This window comes from Pempheris klunzingeri, chromosome 6 (assembly GCF_042242105.1).
Source record: "Pempheris klunzingeri isolate RE-2024b chromosome 6, fPemKlu1.hap1, whole genome shotgun sequence".
Lineage (NCBI taxonomy): Eukaryota > Metazoa > Chordata > Actinopteri > Acropomatiformes > Pempheridae > Pempheris > Pempheris klunzingeri.
The window spans coordinates 23,980,282-24,002,559 of NC_092017.1; the positions used below are offsets into that span (position 1 = coordinate 23,980,282).

General features: G+C 39.8%; 1 protein-coding gene across 2 annotated transcripts; it reads left to right on the top strand.

Moving 5' to 3' along the window:
• Positions 1-2,649: 2,649 nt before the first annotated feature.
• On the top strand, positions 2,650-22,056 carry fam102bb (family with sequence similarity 102 member Bb). 2 transcript variants are annotated; one of them, XM_070832667.1, is made up of 11 exons: positions 2,650-2,849; positions 8,213-8,333; positions 9,222-9,251; positions 9,663-9,779; positions 10,300-10,346; positions 11,130-11,224; positions 14,207-14,308; positions 15,556-15,790; positions 16,941-17,077; positions 17,938-18,007; positions 18,968-22,056. In XM_070832667.1, exons 1-11 carry the CDS (start codon positions 2,704-2,706, stop codon positions 19,008-19,010), a joined length of 1,143 nt encoding a protein of 380 aa, XP_070688768.1. In that variant the 5' UTR covers positions 2,650-2,703; the 3' UTR covers positions 19,011-22,056. The 2 variants fall into 2 exon arrangements, with proteins under 2 accessions (XP_070688768.1, XP_070688770.1); XM_070832669.1 differs by having other exon boundaries at positions 14,210-14,308.
• Positions 22,057-22,278: the final 222 nt, after the last annotated feature.

Consider the following 22,278-nt stretch of genomic DNA (forward strand, 5'->3'; position numbering starts at 1 on the left):
CCTTTGATGTCGTGCATTCTATTGATTGAAAGTTTGTATATAGGACTAGAATATGGTAATAGATTCCACATGCACACTGAGACCTTCACATCTACAGACCAAGATTCATCAAGTGTCAAGCCAATCAAAGCAAAGTCAATGGTCAGAATACACCCGATAAGCCTTTCCTGTAACGTGGAAACAATCAACATCAACACTACCTTTAACTACTGTCTGTTCAATTTTTCGATGCCGCCTGATGATGGCAGACCTGCGCCTGATCCTGAAATAACCAACAACCTCAATGATACTTGCAGTGGCTCTTCTGACAACTTCACATCTACAGAGGAACAAATAACACCTGGACAGATCTCATCTCCTACAACACAGTGGATAACCAACAACCTCAATGATACTTGCAGTAGCTCTTCTGACAACTTCACATCTACAGAGGAACAAATAACACTAGGACAGATCTCATCTCCCACAACACAGAAGATAACCAACAACCTCAATGATACTTGCAGTAACGTCAACCAGTTGTGCATTGTCAACATGCACGTTGGTGGCAGCCCTTCACCTGATCCTGATTCTTATCCTGATCTTGAACCTAAACCTAAACTTAAACCTAAACCTAAACCTGAACCGGAACCTAAACTTACAACACAGAGGATAACCAACAACCTCGTTGCTACTCTGATCATGAGGCTCATTACAGAAGCTCCTCAAGAAATCACAGCGTCAATGAAGATACCAGACATCAACGCCATCGCAAAGCGTCTATCAGACAAGGTGCTGGGTGAGATCAATATCACTGAGTCTGCTGTCGCAAAAATCACGGAAAAGATGAGAAAAATCAACAAAGCAGTGATAAAAGAGCTCAACAAGGAGTTTGGCTCTCCAAAACAAACACTGGAAGCAGCAATGACATCAAATAATACATCTTTTGATGATGCTGTTGTGAAGTATCTCAAAGTCCATCTAAAAGCCATCCTTTACCCGCCCCCAAAGTCTGCAGTAGCCAGGTTCTTTTCAGAAGTGGGAGAGACTTTGACAAAGCCTTTTAGGTGGTGTTTTGAGGCTGCCAACAGCCAATTACGTAGAGCTATGTGATCACACAAGCACCATACGAGGCGGTGCTCTGTCCAAAAAAGACAGTGAGTTTGCATAGTTCCCATAGTGGGTTTTCTCCGGGTGCTCCGGTTTATTCCCACATTTCAATTCATAACAGGACAATAAATTAAGAAGTAAAGAAGTAAATAATCCGGCCTAAATTACAAAATAAAAATGAGTCAATAATAATAACGTTAACTATGCTTGTGCTTTTATCTGTTGTCTGATGTTAATGTCTGATGTTATAGATACTAAATTTGGGTTGATTTAAAAATAAATAAATAAATGCATTGCTGCATTGCAATAAATCAAAAATGTTATTAAAGGTTGCAATTCTCTGCTGGTGTTCCCCCTGACTTTGAAGCAGCTATGTGTCCTATAAGAGTATAGAAACTCTACCTATAAATTTATCTTTTATACTTGGAATATAGGGGGGTGATGCAGACTTTTCAAAGTCTTTTTATTAGTATTTTGAAAATACACAAAATACAGTGTTTACAAACGGATCAAATGAATACAATAAGCCCCCCCACTCCAACATGGATACCACTTTGACGTCGCTGCTGATGAAACAGACTTTAATCACTTTATATATTGCTGGGTAGTATAACCTATAACAATATATATATATAATATAATATATTCAATTTAGCTGATATTTTGTATTAATAGTCTGAATCTGCAAAGTATCAATTTAGTGTTGCAGAGTGAGTATGATGATATGTATATGTTTGTTTTGATACACTTGAACATACACAACATACACTATCTTTTCTTTACTTACTATTTACTATATGTATACCTGGGTGTGTGTGTGTGTTGTATTATTTTATATTTGTATTTGTTATATTCCTTGTTTTTGCACTACTTCTGTTACTAACACTTTGTTTCTGCACCTTTTTTGCCTCCTCTGTCACTGTAACAAGTGTATTACCCCAGTGTGGGATAAATATAAAGTCTTAACTCTTATTTTATCTTAAATACATTTTTACATTACCTTGTGTGAAGTCTCAGATTCTCATCTGTCCTTTTTACTTTCCTGATTTTGAGCCTTGAGTGACCCTGAAAATTACAAATGTGTTGTCAGTGAAGTCCAGCTCATTGTTCAGGTGAAAACCCCGTTGAATCTGTAGTTGTCCACAACCTCACTGTACAAACCCTAGATGCATGATGATGGACGATGATCCTCCTGTAGCCGATCATCATCTCACTGTATGACAAATAAAAAAACTTGTAAACTTGGACATGCTGCACATATCATCAGGCACTGCAAGCCACACATATAGTTGGGATCAGCATTTTTAAGCATTCATAAATGTAGTATTAATTTGTATCTCAAACCTGATTTCAATATTCTGTCTCCTCCAAACAGCAAACCTCTGCCTGTTAATTGAGAACACGTGATTTTATTTTGAAACTCCCCGACAGGAAGTGGCTGTCCATCATGGCGTCGCTGAGCTTGACAGCCTTGACGGACTGTTGTGAGCAGCAGCTTCACCATCCTCCCACCGCACGACAACACGACGCTGCACCTCCGCCACAACACAATGGGGCTGTAATGTCAGCGACGGCCGAGATCGGAGCATCCTCTCTAGAGTACTGAATCTGTGTATGGATTTAATGATGATGAAAAAGAAGAAATTCAAGTTCAAGGTGGACTTTGAGCTGGACGAGCTCTCGTCGGTCCCCTTTGTCAACGGTGTCCTCTTCTGTAAAGTCAGACTGCTGGACGGCGGCTTCTCCGAGGAGTCCTCTCGGTGAGGATGTTTGGCTTTAATACAGTCTTTAAAACTCCGACCAGACCTGTTTTGTATTTATTTACTTATTTAGCTCGCAGGTGAAACTATTTTACCAGCTTTCGCCTACAATGTTATGCTACTAGCTAACCAGCTAACAAGCTATGTTAGTAAATTAGCTAACATTAGTCAGTTGTCTGACTCTTTAACGGTGTTTTGGCTGTTTAAATGTAACATTACTCTCCAGTCAAAGCTGTTTTAACTGAGTATTGAATGGTGGAAGTATTAAAGACATGTTAGCATCGAGTGGAGACAACAAACATGAACATATGTGATATTTAGCGCCCTGAAATGTCACTCAATGATTTGGCATCTGGCTAACTTCCTCGCTGGTTGTGGGATTGATTTCTGTGCTTTGAGCATCCAGCTGACTGGTCACATATCTGCCCCCCCTCTCTCTATTACTGCTTAATCAATACAGTCACTGATGTCCTGGGTTGGCTTTGGCCATAAAGTTATTATTAAAGTAATGCAGGGTGGGAGTTGTTGTTGTTAAGAACAACACATGCATGTAAAGCCCTGAAAATCATATGCAAAAGGACCAGGCTGTCCCAAGTCATCTCTGTCTCATTGTTGGAAATGTTTTCCTGTCAACTCACACTGTAATTTTGTTGTCTGTACTATAAGGACACTGAGATAGTGGTGTGAAACAAAATGATCCTCTGCACATCCATTATTTGGAGTTAGGGATGGGACTTGACAACCAATTTCAAATTGTCCGATCCATCTGAATCATTTAACCTTGTGTGTGTTTACTGTAGAGCTACTGTTTGTTCAATGATCTATTTATCTTATATATTTTTTAATCCTGAAGCGGCATTGAAGGCGAAAGGGCAAAGCAAGAATTTGATTGTGCAGTGACACTTTTTATCTGCACATATGACATAATAATACATAATCGAATCGAATTTGCGTCTGAGATTATCAGTCAATTCCTTTTTCTGTCAGTTGCACATTGCAAAGCTGTGACGTTACACTCATGCATCTATGCTGCTGGAAACTTGCAAGATGAAGTCCTAGTGTGGAGGAAGAAATGGTCCAAAGTGTCTGTCTGTAAAATTATAATATCAAGTAAGGATGGAAACACCAGCAATATGCTGAAACATCTGTCTACTAGATATATATGCCTATTTTTGTAAAGAGAAAATGTAATATTTAATGTCCTCTCAAGATGAATATGTGTCCGTGTTGTGTTTACAGACCATCTTTTCTCTTCTTCCAGTAAATGTGTGAAAACACACCATTTAGATTTGGCTCCCTGTATGATGTCACAGGGGGGCTGTTAATTATTTGACCTCCACCGGCCCTTCAGTAAACCTCCTGACTCCCACCTCGCGGTCCGCCATTGTTCTTTCCTCACTAACACCAGCTTCTGGTAACACGAAGATGTTCAAGGCAAGAACAAAGTGCATGAATCATCTTCTAAAACAGAGTGTTTACATGGAGGCAGACAACCGCTGCAGCAGCCACATCCTTTATGAGAAATACAAAGTGTTTTTGAACATGAAACCATGCAAACATGATCTATTAGGAAATCCAAACAGAGAAAGGAGTAAGGAGTACTGTCATTTATTTATTATATTATTAAAACATGTTTTAATGTTATTAGGCAGACATAGTTGTCACACAGACTTGAATGCACTGAAAACATTTGCAGGCCTACTTTTCTCCCTACATGAGAAAGAATAAAGAAGTTAAAGAATTAGATCAGTAAGCAGAATCCATAATGGCATTGGTACCAATAAAATCTGATCAGTTCCCATTCCTACTCAGAGGCACCCTGGGGTCCACAGCAGTGTAATGGTGATGATATTATTGCTGTCAAGTTGAGTCAATAACCTGTTTTGGGTTTTTGTTCATAAATTAGACTGGTTCTGTAACGGTGGCCCATGGGAAAAGTATTTCTTTTGGACTGACGTAGTTGGGATTAAGTGGCTTCGCCCTGATTATATAACAAGCCCTCTGTTTGCTCTACAGTAAGTAGCTCCTCTAAACGGCTAAATGGAAAGAACCCAGTGTGACGGACTTAGGATGCTTCGCAGCATTAAGGTCATTTTAATGTAGCTGCAACAGTCTTTGCACATTTTTCACATGTGAGGAGCCACTGCATAGGTTCTTTAATCCCATAATAACCCAGACAGTGAAGTCCGTGTGGTTGAGAGTCTAATTAACACATTAACACACCATTTTAACTAGCAGAATTTGTAGTCACGAGTCCAAGTGTCATTAAATCACATTTTTCTGCAGCAGTTTGATTTATTAGACCCCTTGAACTATAGTTCCTCTGACGCTGTTTTGAGTCATCCCAACTGTGAGCGTAAGGGAAGTGAAGATTGTTGTTTTATGAGCCTTTCTTTTCCTTTGGTGTGGCTTTGTCATCAGGACTGAGCCATTGTTTCTGCACAAAACACATTTTCCTTGTTATATAAGTTTACTTTTTTTTGATAGCATAGCATTTTATGGACAGATTTGATCTTTTCATGGAAGCTAGACATTAAAAATCCCTGCACCAAATTCAAATCAAGAAGATTTGTTTGTGTGAGAGTTTATGTGTGAAGTCTGACGGCAGCTGCCTTTAAAAGGAGATCAGCTGTAGTTTAACAGGATATCTGACCCATGTATAGAGATGAGAGAGACGCCCTCTGCTTGAGCTTACAGCCAGACACTCACTAATAGTGTTTTGCTGTGCTGAGAAGAGCTGCGAGTTACAGTACGTGCAGCCAAGCCAGAAATCCCAAAGCACACAGAGTCCAGCTGGCTGGGAGTTCCCTCTCCGTCTCTGGGAGTTTACTCTCTGAAATGTAACAACGTCAGGATGAAGTCAGTGTTTGTAAAACAGCAGTCACGCATCTGCTGCTCTTTATTTATAGTGATTCAGTGCACAACACAGGCCTGTATATACAGCCAGTCTTAACCGTCTTAACAGGGATCTGCGCACCTTGTTAATTGTTTAAGTCTTATGTCGTCACCCCTCCCCGCACTGCAGCATTTTCTGTTTGTATCCTTCAGTTTCTTTTTGTCACGGTTTCAGATGCAAACTCTTGTCAGATTTCTTACTTCATGCATCATTAGTTCCACCAAGGAGATAATGTTTTCGGTCCTGTTCGTCTGTTTGTGAGCAGGATTATGGGAAAACTTGGTGGAAGGGAGTAGCATAGGCCAAGGAAGAACCCATTAAAGGTCCCATATTCTGCTCATGGTCAATGATGTTCATGATCAGTGTTTAGTGGGAGCTGGCATTAGTGAGGAAAAAACAACAGCGGACTCAGGAGGTTTTCAGTGGGCGAGGACAGTCGGCCTGCTGAGGGGCCTGAAGAGGTCACAAGATCAGCAAATCCCCTTATGATATCATAAGAGGAGCCAAATATGGACACACATTTGCGTAGAAAAGACATTTTGTGTAATATGGGACCTTTTATGTTTTGGCAATGCTAATGACCAAATTGTAGTACTCGTCTGTAGCAAAATGAATGGTGTGGTGCGACTAAACGTACAACTAAACATTTTTTTGACATAATTCTGATAGTTTGGGAAACATATCTAGACAAAAAAATGGCTGTGTTTGCAGATTTGCACATCATAAAAGACTGGGCTGGAGGTGTAGTTGTATTAAACAGGAAAACCATCAGCTCCACCTGTATTTGAGTCCAGCAAAGTCGAAATGAATGGCATGCGAGCTGCCTTAACAGAAGGGATACGGTGGGGTGAGTGGGAGAGGAGAGGATGGCAGTGAAAGAGAGGCCATCTGGGGTATCGTGATGCTACCCACGCAGACAAGCTCTTCTCTCTTTCACTCCATCTCATTCTCCCACTGAAAGTCAGCTACATCTCACTCACATTTAAACCTCTAGTCATTGGCTGAGTATGTAACCTTTAGATTCAGCAGTGAAATGAATCAATAGGTGTAAACAGGAGCGTAATTAATTAGCTTGTTTGTTAAGTGACCAGAAAAGTCTGAGGCTAAGCACATAAGCATTTATTGGCAGCTTGAATCGGTAGCTTTAAGCAGGGAAGAGATGTGAGGATTGTCAATCCAGTAGTCATTCAGTTTAAGTGGTTTTCATTGTTATAGAATAGTGATAATCAATGCTCTGCTGTGTCCAAAAATCTTTAATAAAAACATCTCATCTCATCTAATTTTCTATACCGCTTATCCGTCAGGGTCGTGGGGGAGCTGGAGCCTATCCCAGCTGACTTTGGGCGAGAGGCAGGGTACACCCTGGACTGGTCGCCAGCCAATCGCAGGGCCACATACAGAGACAGACAACCATTCACACTCACACTCACACCTACGGACAATTTAGAGTTACCAATTAACCTAATGTGCATGTCTTTGGATTGTGGGAGGAAGCCGGAGTACCCGGAGAGAACCCACGCTAGCATGGGGAGAACATGCAAACTCCACACAGAAACACCCCAGGACCTTCTTGCTGTGAGGCAACAGTGCTAACCACAGCACCACCATGCTGCCCATCTGTAATAAAAACATACTCTTTGTTAAAAATCATTATTCTCTGAACACAGTTTGTTATGAATAACGATGCATGAGTAGTGTTGGGTGTTACTTGAGATTTCCTGATACTAATGCCAATACAATACTTTTGTTTTGGTGCTGATACAGAACATTTTTTTTCAACTTGCTTCTAAGAATATAAACATTTCTTTCCAAAACTGTCCATTTTGTTAAGGTAGCCAAGTGTCTCAGATTTTAAATATTGTGCTGAAGCAGCCATAAAAAAAATTCTCCTAAAGTCAGTCTACAGTTGCCAATGTCTCCTCTGGAATCTGGAGCTATTTCAGTAAAAGAAAAATAAATAAAAAAAGTAAAAAGATCAGAAACTGTTGCGATATTTGATGCCAGCTTTTGATATTTGACAGTTACAAGACTCTGCTATGGACACATTTTAGTCAGAACTAAATTAGTCAGAATTAAATAAGTGTTCTTTTGTTTGTTTGTTTTTCCATTTTAGTGTTTTACAGTAATTAGTATTCTTTCCCATGGTAAATATATTGCACATTATGATTCTGGTACTGAGCCAAACTGTTCATCAGGTGTTATAATGTGAGCAATCCAAACAACTGAAGGAAATTAACCAGCTTTTCACTTTTCACTCTCACAGAAACCTGCTTAAATGATACAGCAGAAATGAAGTCCAAAATCCTGGCAGTGTTTGCACCAATCTCTACTCATTTAAATCAGAAAATATTACCTGAAGCTGTCTCACATCCAGTTGTAAAGTAGCGTTTGACATGCAACACATGCACAACTATTTCATGATATCTGATCTGACAGAGTGTTAAGTGTTTGTGATTTCCTCTTACAGGGAACCGGTGCAGGCCAATTGTGTTCGATGGAGGAAACGGTTCTCTTTCCTGTGCAAGATGAGTGCCAATGCAGGGACAGGTGTACTGGATCCTTGTGTGTGTCGTGTGTCTGTCAGAAAGGTACAGTATGCAGCTACCAAGCTCCAGAAATAGATATACCTACACAGTGACGTTGAATGTGATGATTTGCCTGTCAACATAACAAGGTTCCAGCAAGGTTTTTATGCAAAAATGAAGGCTATTGTTGTCGCCTGTGTATAATCAAGGCTGCAATAAAACGGAGTGTCTCATCTCTTGCAAAAATGCTGCAATGCTGGTTTAAATTCTGGTATTGGTTAGACTTTTATATGGCAAATTGAAACTTGAGAGTGAAATGTGAACTTTGCAAGCACAGCACTCTGAGGAAAACAGACTCATCACTGTAAAATCATTTTGCCAGTCATCATTTTGCTACTGTCAGCTTTAAAAATGAATCTGCTCTGTGCTACAGTTAAATCATCTCATTTAACATTGTATTTAAGGATAAAAGGGACACAAACAGCATAAAAAATAAGGAAATGAATAAACTTTCCCAGTGAAAATGCATCTTGTGCATCCACATTGTATCTTCAGGCTACTTCTGGTGTGCCCTGACCTCTTTGTTTTAGGACACCAAACATTTCATGTACCCAGAGAAGCCTTTATTTTGCCTTTACTGGTGGCTCCTTTTACCAGCATGTTGACGTTGAACATAAACATGTCAAGCAGTTGCCTCTTACCACCATTTGGATCCAACAACATTCAAGATTGTCCAGTGTTAAGAGTTAAGAATGAATCATCAGCACAGTGATTTGTGAGGGGCAGAAAAACGTTTCATTAAACTTTTCTTTCCCCATCCAAGTAATTTGAACTCAAATAAACCTCAAAGACATTTGACGGGCAGATGGTGATTATTGTTGTAACATCAAGATTTGAAACTTTATTTTTGGGTAACATTTTAATTTAAATGTTTATTCTTGTCCTCTCCAGGAGCTGAAAGGTGGAAAGGCATATGCAAAGGTAACACAACTTACTCAATGTTGTCCAACCCCCATCCCCAAACTCAACCTCCCGGTCACCTAGATTTACAATAATCAGCCATATTTGCGTAGATAGCCAAGTGAGCCCGTAGCAAACAGATGGCCTTCATGCCTGCAGGTTGGCTCATTATGTCGCTTTCACTGTTTGAAAGTAATTGTTTACTTATTTATAAGCACGCTAGATCTCTTCTCGTGGACTTTCTAGGCTAGATAAAAGCTTTTTCCCTTATATATTAAAATTACAGAAGGAAAAAGTTTGAGGTTCCTTCTCATGTCCTGGCCGCTGTCATTTTACATCCGAGTTTGTCACAGTGCTGACTGAGCAAAACATCAGTCTCCTGAGAGAGAGAGAGAGAACAAAGATCACCCAGTGTCATTCTTTCTCCTTCAGCTTGGTTTTGCAGATCTGAATTTAGCAGAGTTTGCCGGCTCAGGGAACACAACCCGCAGATGTCTGCTGGAGGGCTACGATACCAAAAATACTCGCCAGGATAACTCCATTCTCAAGGTAACATTGAAGCTGTGGTGAAGCAGCCGCCCGGTCTGATTTGACTGCTTTAGGAAGATACCTTGGTGTTTTGAATACAATCCCCTCAACTAGGAACTAAGCACGGAAAACATTTTTGCATAAACGCCTCGGATTGCTTAGAACAACAATGACTAAGCATCCAGGTAGTCCATTAGACTGTGGACAGAAATAAACCGTGGGAGAGGAAGAGCAGTGTCAAATAGGCAAATGCAGATTTTTGTCTTACCGCAGCCACTATCTGTTTTATTTCATAAAGAATAGTCCCTAATTTGTGACTATTGAATGAACAAAAAAAAAGAAAAAAAACAAACCCCACAGCTGTTTGAGATCAGCTGTGACCTTTTTGAGTTTGCATATTTGAGTCTTGTAAAGTTGTAATAAAATTCAACTACGCTTTTAACCTTTTCTTTCTTTAAACTAAAAAAGAATCCATGCTAATGGGAACTTTCAGTGCAACTCAAACCTGAATCATTTAAAAAGTCTCTCTTTCCTTTCGAAGGTGATCATCAGTACACAGCTCATGTCAGGGGATCCCTGTTTTAAAACGTAAGTCTAAGACACATTCTTCAATTTTAAGACTGCTTTGGTCTTCAGCTCATACTGTATTGACTGTCATGTACTTTATGTATATCAGAACCCCCCTTTCTCTCTCTTGCACTCTCTCTTCCTACATTTCAGTCTCTGTCTCTACTACCATTATGAAATAAAGGCAAACAGTTATTCTGTATTATGGGTTAGGACATCAAATCTGCTGCTGAGTGTATTTGTTTGGGAGCTGATCCAAGATGCTGTGGGTGTGGTACTGTGCTTTGTGAGGCTTAGGGAAAATTTCATGGGAACCAGACAAGACAGAATAATGCAAGCCTAAATCACTATTGGCTAATCAAATATTCAGGTTAAAAGCACTGATTGATTTCACCCCTGCAATATACTACAAATTGTCGTACTAGTTCTTCTAGTAGAAACAGGCTTCTCTGTAAAAATGTCAGTACAGAGAGAGAAATGCTGCTTCACCCAAGGGCAAAATTTGACCTAAAACGGTATGTTTATGCCAGCAGCTGCATCTTCTTTTATTTCACCACCTATTTAAATACTGGGCACACAGTATAATCCCTTAGCTGAATGTTATTTTAAGTAGTAATCTTTTATGACCTACCTTTATGGTCTATCCCTTTTATTGATTTTTATAGTTTTAATCCTCTCTCCCTCATTTCTCTCAGTTTCTCACTGTGCTTTGTGCTTTTCTCTCCCCTGAGAATGATTTAAATAACTGACACTTTGAAATACAAGAGAGGAGAAAAGGCCTTATTGTCTTTCCTCCGTCATCAGGCCACCCTCCACAGCCACAGTGATCGGGATCCAGGGTGATGGAGAGAGCCTCCTGGAAGAGAGGAGGGGAGGGGACTCACAGAAAGGCTGTTCTGGTGAGACCAATCGCGCCACATTACACTCGTCTGCTCTGCTGAGTCACACCATTGGCATTTCCAAACATTTGCAGGCACCTGATGGAGCACTTTAGCCATCCCACTGCATGCTGAGTGTAATGCAAATCAGAGTGTTAGGTTTGGAGTTTTATTCCATTTTTAAATACGTGTCTGCTGCTGCTAATAATTGCCGCAGATTTACATCAGAATGAGGTGGAAACATCCAACTTTCCTGAAAGCTAAAATATTCCTCCCAGTATTTTAGCTTGCGATCGCAATGTTGAAACTAATTTTCTGTTTGGTTAAACCCCTTCAGTATCATTGTGCAAGCTCGCTGTGCATGAGTAGATCATCGCCTCATTGCTTTGTCATTGTTGTAGCATCAACTTCTATTATATGTGGCTATGTAGCAAGTAGGGTTAATCAACAATTCCCTGTGAGTCCCTGTGTTCACGTGGGTTTCCTCCCACCACAAAAACATGGTGGCAGGTTAATTTACTCTGGTGCCTGAGTACAATTGATTTGAATGTTTGAGTGGCTATACTGGCCAAATTCAGGTTGGGGAAGGGCATGATTTAGTATGCCTTCTGACGAGTTACAGCAAATTAATGTACTTCACATATAAAATTAACCTCAGAATAAACTCTGATTTACCAGCCTCCTTAACATATCCTCCCCCACCCTTGTGTCCCTTTAGTACCAGCTTTGAAAATACACCTAGCCCTTGCTGCTAATACAAACTGGACGTTGCCTGCTGCTGCGTTACATTATTTTTATTATTATTATTAAAAATGTCCCACAGGTAAATGACTTACAGGCTTTTGTTGTGAAGCAACACACATGCAAAGCCTCATTGGCCACAAAGCTTAGCAACTTGCTGGAAACGTTAAAGTGGTTTTGTTGGCATATAGTATCAGTTAATAGAAAAGCTGCAGGTGACAGGTGTGTGTTGCAGGTTGATGGATGACCTCAAGCCTCCACACACAAGACAAGCTCTGTAGTTTTGTTTTTTACATTACCGTCATTAAAAGTTAATTAACAAAGCGAGTCCTATCTCTCATCCAGCACAATGAAAATATGTCTTCCAGCTGCCCCTTTCTGCCACATTTCACCCCCCTCTCCCTTGTTCTGTGTGTGTGTGTGTTCATGTGTGAACACATCGCAGTGTTGAATGCTCCTGGAAGCTTCAGAGTGTAGCGCAGCTCTTTCATGTATAATTTAAACTAGTTCTCTTTTAGATCAGCTACAATCTGCTCGGACCCTGTAGGCTCTTACATGGTTAAAAATAGGTCTGTGTGGAAGTCTGTCTAGGGGGGGGGGGTTGTGTGTTTTGCATATGTACAACACACTGGAGACGATGCTGATCATCATCTTGGCTGTGCGTGTTTGCAGTGTATGTGCAGGTGGGTTTCATGTGTGTGAGCTGTATCTGTTCAAATGGGAGGTTTGTTATGTGCAATTATGGTGTATGATCTTGTGGATGCATTTTTGTTATTATATATTGATATATGTTTGTCATCCAAGACTCAAGTTGCCAAATAATTTACTGATATATTGTGCTCACCATATTGTGCTATAAGTTTCCATAAGTGGGTCAAAAACAGCCTGTATTAGAATTGCAATCAGTAGTTTTTGTTTATCATAAATATACGCTATCTTGTGAGTTTTACACTGTAGTTTGCTTTATGGTCAGTTTTATTTTGGCAGACGTAATATTCTCTTCTATTCACTTGGTGGACATCAAAAACAGTATTTATAAGGAATAGCTGGAAAAGACGTGCTAGAATATCACCAAAATATTGGAGAAAAGAAAACCATAGTCCTTTGTGACCACCTCGGGGTTAATATATCTTGAAACGGTGTCTAATTTTTGTTGTGTTGCTGAGGCAGAGGCCTTTCCTTCCTTTCCTGCAGACATTTGAACTCTGACCTGTTCTGCTTTCTGGCAGCTCAGCCTTTTGCCAGTTTGCCTTCTTGACATTAAAATGGTGGCACGTGTTCATGTTGCTGCACGTGTTTAAAAAAGTCAAGACTCAGTGTACATGCTGTTCCAAAAGTGTCATTCTACTGCTTTTTTCCTTTAGTCACACTCACATCATGTTTTGCACATGCTTTCCTTTAGATTACAGAACCACCTGAGTTCTGATACTGTTGCTATTGTGATCAAAATATCGTGAAGGAGTTACAGTGTGATTCACAGCGGTTTTTCTAAATGTGTTTATTTTTGCCACAACCCAAACAGAGCTACTGTGTCCAGATACTTTCCAACTGTGATCACACACTCATTAACTCTAGGATGCTGAACTAAAGGGCCGCCTGTAGGAGGCAGAGGCGAGTTTTCTCTGTTGTTGTAAATCTGTTTACTCTGATGACAGAAATAAGATACAAGCCAGATTGTACAGAATATGGATACACCAATTAAGTTTACTCATAACAAGACAGAAAGTGGATTTATGGTTGTGGTCTTTGTGTTGTCGGCCAACAACAGGCCAGATCTCGTTCATTTGAACGGGTGGTTTATAGAGTATCTGGGGCTGGAAATTTCTGGTTACGTCTGTCTAATCTGCAAAGAAGAGAACAGTATCTTGACGTGTATTGTTGGCTGTTTACAAAGGAACATGTGGTATTGAGTTTTAGATTTTCACCATGGTACCGATTAACTTCTGGAGCACAATGTTGAGCAAATGAACAAATGTTGAATCACAACAGTCAATAATTCATGCTTTCATTCACAAAAACACTGTCTATACCACTCACAGATCTGGTGTACTGAGCTGAGAATGAGTCACGGTAAGTACAGTGTGGGCTCGACAGGTTCTGTGCTTGTTTGGCACAAGTTTCTCTCTTTGACTATATCAGGAGGCATAAGAGAAGCTGTACAATGTTCTCTAATTATGGCAGTTTTTTGCAATAGAACAGACCCATACAGCTCTCAGGCCGTCATCATCCCATCTGCCTTTTCTTCTGTTCTTTCTGATCTAGCAGAGAGTCGAGATGGGAAGTGTCCTGTTGTTTCCGATGAGCTTGGGGGCTGCGGCCACTCACGAACGTCCAGCTACGCCAGCCAACAGTCCAAACTCTCAGGTACCGGGCATCCCACATTTAAAAACTGTAAAGGTTTATTCAGTTTTTTAATTTACAGTTGCTGACCTGACATGGAGGCAGTCATTCATCTGACCAGTTTTGCTTTTTGCTGGAGGAAATGTGTGTGTCAGGTCAAACTGAGAAAAGCCTTTGACTAAGTAGGAGGGAAGTGGTATTATTATTTTCCAATGACACTCTAGCAGAGCAGTTGAAACCTGAGGCTTGAGTTTCCATTACAGGCAGATCGGATGACTGTAATTAAAGATCAGAGGAAGCAGAGAGCTGCGGAGGACAGCTCTAATGGCCCTCTTTTTCTTGAATTTGAAAATGTGCTTCCCGTCACGTGTAACTCTTGATAGATTTACTTGAACCTCAAATTGTGGCACGTTTCCTCTTCTGTGGCTGTAGTGATGAAGCGATTCCCTGACATGTCTCTTGCTTGAAATGGCTTCTTGCAGACATGAATAGTACGTGAGTGTGTGGGTGTCACTGCTAAATCTTTTATCACACTGCATGTTGCAAATCGGCTCAGCAAAATGGGCTCTGCTAGAAAAAGAACCCACTTATAATGCCTCATATGAATGGCTGATTGTGGATATATGATTTCTGGTGTTATACAGGTACTATTTTTTACACCTGTCCTCCATTAGTAAAGCATTATTGGACGTCTATGTTAACGTATCAAACTGATCTTCTTTCATTAATGTTTAAAAGCAGATTGGACCACCAGTACCACATAAATGTATAATATTATGAATGTGTCTCAGTAACAGATTTCTCAGAGCATACAGTTATTGACAGATTAGTTTGTTTTCATTAAGCCATTGTGAAATTTTATATGGCTACACACATTAATGGCAGCGAGCTATAACAGCTATGACAGGTGGACTTTGGTGTTTTAAAGGGCTAGTTTGGATCCAACACAATGTTTGTTTAACATACAATAGCACAAGCAAACCAATTAAGGCAATGGTAGACCAGCAACTCTCCTGTTAATGAGGTAAAATTACTGTTTTTGTCAATGGAGTCTGGTGGCTTTAACCAGAAACAGCTGTTATATCGCTTTCTTTCAAACAAAGAGGATCTTATTTCTGAAAAGTTGTCAAACACTTTGGATAACAATCTGAATCTGTCATTGGCAAAAACAGGCACTTAAAGTTTCAAATTTCCTAACTTTTCTTACCTACCAGGCATTTCAAACCTCCTAAAAGTTATCCTCCTATAAAATCATTGTCCATCTCTGTCAGGCTACAGCACAGGTCACTCCCGCTCCTCCAGCATGTCAGAATTCAGCCACCGGAGAAACCATTCGGTGGGCAGCGCCTCAACAGGCATCGGCAGCATCCCGGAGCCCAGCGAGGACCGGGACAGAGAGTCCAGACCCTGTCCTGCTCTACCTGAACACCCAGTCCCCACTGCCGCCACTAGCAACCCAACGGGCACACCAGTGCGGAGCGCCTCGTCCTGTGAACGACTCAACAGGTAAGTCCTGATTTATGTGAGGAGAACAAGTAAAAGAAATTACATACAGATTTCATGTTATAGTCCTATTTAAAGAAGAGCAGTCATTAAGTAAAACCTTTTTTTATTGTAGGTACAAAATAGAGTAGCACTAAGTCATTTCAGGGAAGTTACCAAATTGTAGATATGTATATTCACACCTGTGTCATATTTCAGGAAGCAGCTGTCATGCAGTAAAATGCAGTGAGGCAGTGCAGTGGAACAGTAACTGTGATCAAAACCGCTCATATCTGTATATGCAAGGTAACACCAGCAGCTTGAGTCTATACTGGCTGCCTGAAAACCTCACGGTGACAACAACACTCCAGGAAGTTACTGCGCCGGCCAAGAAATAGTCTGGCTCATATCCCTCCTGTAAAACCACGTGTTGGTTTTACACTTCAGTTCTGTTTTGGATTAAACAAACAAAAGCTATAATGTGTTAATACATGAGCTTGAGAGGTTTAGATTATTACCTTTAGACTAAGACATTTGAATTGTTTCCCACCCATTCCAGTGTTTCTGCTAAGCTAACCAGCTGCAGGCTGTCCATTTATATTTAGCAATCAACATGGGAGCAGTATTGATTTTCTCGTCTACCACTGGCAAGAAAGTGAATAAGAGTATTTCCTGTTTGTTGATCTGTTTCTTTAAACATCCTAGGTTTTGTCAGAAGACTGCAAAAAATATGATATTGATGTAATTGCCAAGCAGACCATAGTTTGTAATGTTAGTGGTTTCATAAAACACAGTTTTCAGTAAGCAGTATGGAGCGAAAGTGGAAAAACAGTTGCCACAAATGTTAGCAGTAGCTCGACTTAATTAGCAACAGTACTTAGCCCTGTCAAGGTGACATGAAATCACATAACTCTCTCTTGACATAATACGCACATTTTTCTAGATTCGAAACATTTTGTTCTCTTGTGGGATTTTCTTGTCTTTTCTTTGGTGTGTCATGCAAACACTACATCATTTCTACCCACTCAGATGAAATCCCACAGCTCTCTGGTTGACCGCACCCCTGCTTAGCACTAAATGAAATGTAGACACAGTACAACAAACAAAGTATTTTCAGTTTGCGGCTGAAGCCATTAGTGGACACAAAATGACTCTCCAGTATCTTCCCCCTCAGACACCCGGTGAAGCAGGACTCCATGGAGTCCCAGCTAAAGAGAATGGATGATACTCGGGTGGATGCTGACGATGTTGTGGAAAAAATTCTCCAAAGTCAAGACTTTACACCCAGCCTACTGGACTCCAGTGCTGAAGGTAGGCCACACATCCAGAGCCACAATCGCCCTATCTGTAGGTTTCATTCTTTGGGGTGTCAATGTGGACATTCAGGCAGATTCTCCTCAGGGAAAAGTTAAAGTAACAGAATGCAACCATATTCTCATCCTCTATAGCAGAAACGATAAGTGTTCACTGAGAGGACATAAATCAGCGACAATTTCAATTCATTCAAGTAAAAATAAAAAAACTGTTCTCTAATGTGGAGATTTGCTGTTTTTCTCAATTTTTAATACATTTAAACTGAATACTTTGGAGTTTGGACCAAATTAACTCCTGAATGTTTTTACATTTTCACTTCATAAACTCAAACATGAACTAGTTTATCTATATTTTTTTGGATTCATCTATTAAAGTTTTGAGACTTCCATCCAATTCTGCCTCTTCTTCTGTCCAACCAACTGTTTAACACCAAACAATTTTTAATGTACAGTAGAAACAGAAGAAGTAGAAACAATTCACACGTGGAAGTTTGTTTTAAATTTTTGCTTTAAAATTGACTCAAAAGATAAATCTGCTAATTGTTTCAGCGCTACAATTAACCAAAAAATATTCACCTCATCAATCGATCGTTGCAGTCTTATCCTTAAATGCGCAGCTACTTTGCATGGCAATAATTAACTTGACCGTATTGTCAGTCTGTGTATTTTGAGGAGTAGGGCATCATTTTTCTTTCCAAGGTCTCATCCAGCTCAAAGCTAGGAAGAAAAAGCTGCTGTCAATACATGATTATTTATAGATTGCCTAGCAACTGGCTGCTCCTCATGACAAGAATTATACAAGAGGATGTGGGAGCTCTCTGTACTGACAGCATGTTACTACAACTGTGTCTGTTTCAGAGGAAGGCTTGCGTCTGTTTGTTGGCCCTGGGGGAAGCACAGCCCTTGGAAGTCATCACCTTCCCACCAGGTAAGCCTGAGATATTCACTGAGCTGTAGTTGGTAGAGATGGGTCATGATTTTCAAATATTCGTTAAATTCTAAAAGAAATACAATAAATTAAATAGTTTATACAACTATCGTCTTCTTTTAAGAAGCATATTTTCCTTCATTTTTACTGGCGCCTGGCAGTACGCCTGCCGGGAGCACTAGATTGATCCGGAGCGCTGAGATGGAGCCAGGTCTGTGTAAAGATGTGGGCACTAACGGTCTGAATTTTTTTCATTGCTTAGGCAATCTCATTTCATCCAGGGGGCTGCGACTGCTGAATAATATTATTACTTGAAATGCACATCCGTAGTGGTTGGAGAGGGTGGAGGTGGTTGTGAAGGTCTTTTTTCAAAAGGTTCAATATTCACTGGCAATTCCAACTTTCTCTGGGTTAGAGTACACAATAGCTGCTGTCTAGGCGGAAGTTTATTTTACTGTTTCGGCTTTTATTGCAGTGCGGCTGTTATTGAGAAGGAGCCGCACGCAAAATCACTTTGATACCATGTTCTTTTCTTTGGTAAGACAGGTCAAGAAGCATAGTTCAAGAAAAAAATATACCGATTAATACTAATTAGTAAATGGTAAGACTAGTGGGACAGGTTATACATTCATGGTGGTTGGACAACTGTGTGGACCATGGCATTCAAATAAAGTTGCCTATCCAGCCAGATGGGCCACTGTATTTTATCTGCAACAGATAGTGTGGATATAAAGCAGAGTCATGGTACTGAGCATCTGCTCTTTGCTACAGGATTCGAAGATGCTTCAACTTAAACTTATGCCATATTTCATTGTATAATTCTTTAATGAAATAGTGGCTGGGTTTGGTGCAGAAACACTTTTGTAGGAATGCATTGTAACTTGACAGCTGTACTTTGTGATCAGTAAGCCAGGTTTTATTCCATCTTATTGCTAACTTTGTCTTTTCTTGTCTTCCCAGGGTTGGTGCTGGAGCGTACGAGCAGGTGGTGATAAAGCGTTAGACCTGCAGCCTCTCAAAAGTGGACTGATGCTGCTTACATCAAAAAACTGGATACGGGGCTGTGTCCATTTCAATCTGCATTCCTACGTTGTCTGATCAGCACCACGTCTGGCCTGATCACTGTGTGAACGGTTAACGTTACAACAGTGTCCTCCTGCAGTGAGAGGTAGACAGCTATCACCTGAGTACAAACATACAGATGTGAATTGAGAGAAATGAAATAGACCAGATTGATCAAAACACTGACATGTATTCAAGTGAAACTGTCCACTCCTCATCTTCTGGGTGTAGATCAGCCTCATGTTTGAGGTCAACTTTGTCACCCAGCATCCAAACCCAACTCAATTTAAATGGTTAGGAGGAAGAAAACAGTTAAATGTTCCCTCTAATGGAGGGATGAACTGAAATCTACACTGAAGAAGAGTAAGCCAGGCGTTTTTAATACATTCCTTTTGTCTCAGTGTTTGTTTTGGACTTCCTTTTCAAACAGGACGTTCTATTTAATATTTGCCTTTAAGCTGCTAAAAAGCTGTAGTAGTTGGTTTCGAAGGTGAGAATATTTTACTACGAAGACGGGGCACCAGCCTTGAGCTATTTGATGTGTGGATGTGGAGTGTGAGTGAGTGTGTGTGTGTGTGTGTGTGTGTGTGTGTGTGTGTGTGTGTGTGTGTGTGTGTGTCTGCAATGTGGTAAGACCACTTTTATTAGTTCTAACAGTTGCCCTGTTATCTGATTTCTTGTAAGTGATCTTATATCGGAACTTGCAAAAAGAAAATGGGAGAACATGACGATTTACTTGTAATCATAAAGGTCTTTGTCCTTATTTATGTGGCATATTTAGTCTAAACTGATATGAACTTCTCATACAATTGACATTTGCTTTGCCATAAAATCAAATGTAATTCTGAGGAAATGTATAATAACTGTTAATCAGCTTTTAAACTTTGCAGTTACAACAAATTAGAGCATAAAACTAATCCAAACCACACTAACTGCATTCTGGCTTTGTATTGCTCACTAAAGCTATAATAAGCCATATCAAGTGAAAGCTAGTCGATGAACTGCCTTAGCTAGAGGCAGAACTCAGATGCACCCACATTTTTCCCCCCCTTGATGTTACCGTTAATGAAAAATGTCATTGTTGATCAACTGACATGGTAATTCAGATTCTTACTCCAGTCTTAATTGAAACAGTAGTTGAATCAAGTCATGACTAACCATTTTAGCAGATCTCTACAACTACCTTTTTGCTTTTGACTCGAAATTCATCTGCTTTGGTGCAATTAAGGTACCGTCAAATCACAAATTAAATGTATTAAACTGTAAATTATATTGATTTCAATATATTAATACATACACTTAGAAACACAGATAAATATAATTCTTATAATCATAGACTATAAATAAAAGTTTATTTTCTTAAACAAAAAGGAGTTTAAACGGACAAGAAAGCTGAAAGAACGCACTTAGATTATTCTGCCTATTTTGTATCATGTAGGTCCTGTGGCAGTTACTTCTTGGGTAAAATAATCAGCCTTAAACATAAACATGAAGGTAGTACAGTTTGTGTCTGTTACGCAGTTTGCCGGCCCTTTCTTCTCAAATAGACTGCTTCTGAACGTTAAAGCTCCCTGCCTCTGTGGGCCTCTGTATCTAATGCCCGGCGTTTCAGCTACGTATCTATTGTATACCTACGCTTTGCAACACAGCTACATCATTGTGAGCTGGCCTGTTGACCGGGAAGCTCACATCAGTGAACAAATGGAAGATGCTGTGACGAATCAACAATTTCTTTACTGTGCAACTGATGCACACTGTAGCTCTGTCTCGCTTTAGGATTGTACAGTGAGGGACTTAAGTAATCCACTGCCATGAAGGAAATACTCAACAGTACCTCTTTTCAAAAGGACCCTGAGTAATAGTTGTGTGTGTGGGTGTGTGTCTACTAACATGTCAGCTGTTACAATTGAGAATAGTCCAATAACCAACGCAACCAATACATGATCAATTAGTGCTACAGACCGAAGTCTAACTTAATATAAATCAGCCCGATAGATGTCATGCATGTTGACTATTTGCATTTCTAGCCTTAATAGGAGACTAAGTGCACAATTTATTCAGTTTCTTAACAACTTAACTCGCCAAAGTACACAGCACAGTGTTATGACCCTGTCAGGCCTATGCATAAGGAGAATATTAGACGCATTCTAACTAGTGAAAACAGACTGTACAGTATCGCTAACCTTCTGTCTGCTGTCATAAGCCATAGTAGAGGTAGGATACTTCCTCTTCTAGATAAACTATAGACATGTTATCTTATATCTACACAACTGTCATCAGTGTATGGTGTTTTAACTATACGTCAGTGTTCTGTTTCTATGTATGTTCTGCATGACTATCCTTTTGTTAGCTTGCAGAACTCGTCACATCGTCATGTTTTTAACCCTCATTTGACATGCCATCTTTTAAATTGGAATAATTCAACGTTTAAGGAACAACTTCGCTTGCCTGTTTAGCATGTAGGAAATCATTTTGTTGTCATTACTGCAGATATCTGCACAGTGAACGATGTAAGTGTAAGTCCGTGTTTTCATTATGTGTTTTTATTTTCGGCATGGTTTAAATGTCTCATAGTGAAAATCACATCTAAAAAGGATATTATTGTCTTTGTTTTTGAATCTTTGCTGATATTGTGCCATATTTTTGCTAAATATTTTATTGTTGAGGGAAAAAGTGTTCTCACTACATTAAACAGGACAGTGTTAAGTGTATGACTTATTGTGTTTTTTGGATAAAAATCACTTGTTTTACCTGTGTGGAACAGGTATGCTCATCTTGGTACCTAACATGTTGTTACAAACATGGTTTCTTCTTCTCTTCTGTGAAGCTGTTGTCTATATAAAATGTATTCTCCTGTAAAGTGACGTTCTGCGCTGTTCTGATACTGTCCAGTGTTTCCTGCTAACAGACTTGTTCTTTCGACCAACATTTGCTTCCTTAACAAGTGTACTGGATGCTTCAAATGTGTACCTTGCACTGTTAAATAAAACGGTTAAAAACACTGAGCATGTGTGGATCTCTCTTCAACCTGGGTTTAATGCACGACAACATAAAACAATATGAACATTTTCAAACATTTAGTTTTATTGTTCTATTAACATTTGGACTGTTTGTCACCTTCAGTCAATATAGTAATAATATTCTAGAGGTCAGTGAATATTTTTTTCATCTACCTGCCTTAAGGCACTTAAACACAAAATTGCCGTCCA

Coding starts and splice junctions, on each gene's coding strand:
- fam102bb (XM_070832667.1), top strand. CDS start 2,704: ATGGATTTAATGATGATGAAAAAGAAGAAATTCAAGTTCAAGGTGGAC. Junction 10,347..11,129: donor GGGGATCCCTGTTTTAAAAC/GTAAGTCTAAGA, acceptor CTCCGTCATCAG/GCCACCCTCCACAGCCACAG. Junction 15,791..16,940: donor TCCTGTGAACGACTCAACAG/GTAAGTCCTGAT, acceptor CTTCCCCCTCAG/ACACCCGGTGAAGCAGGACT.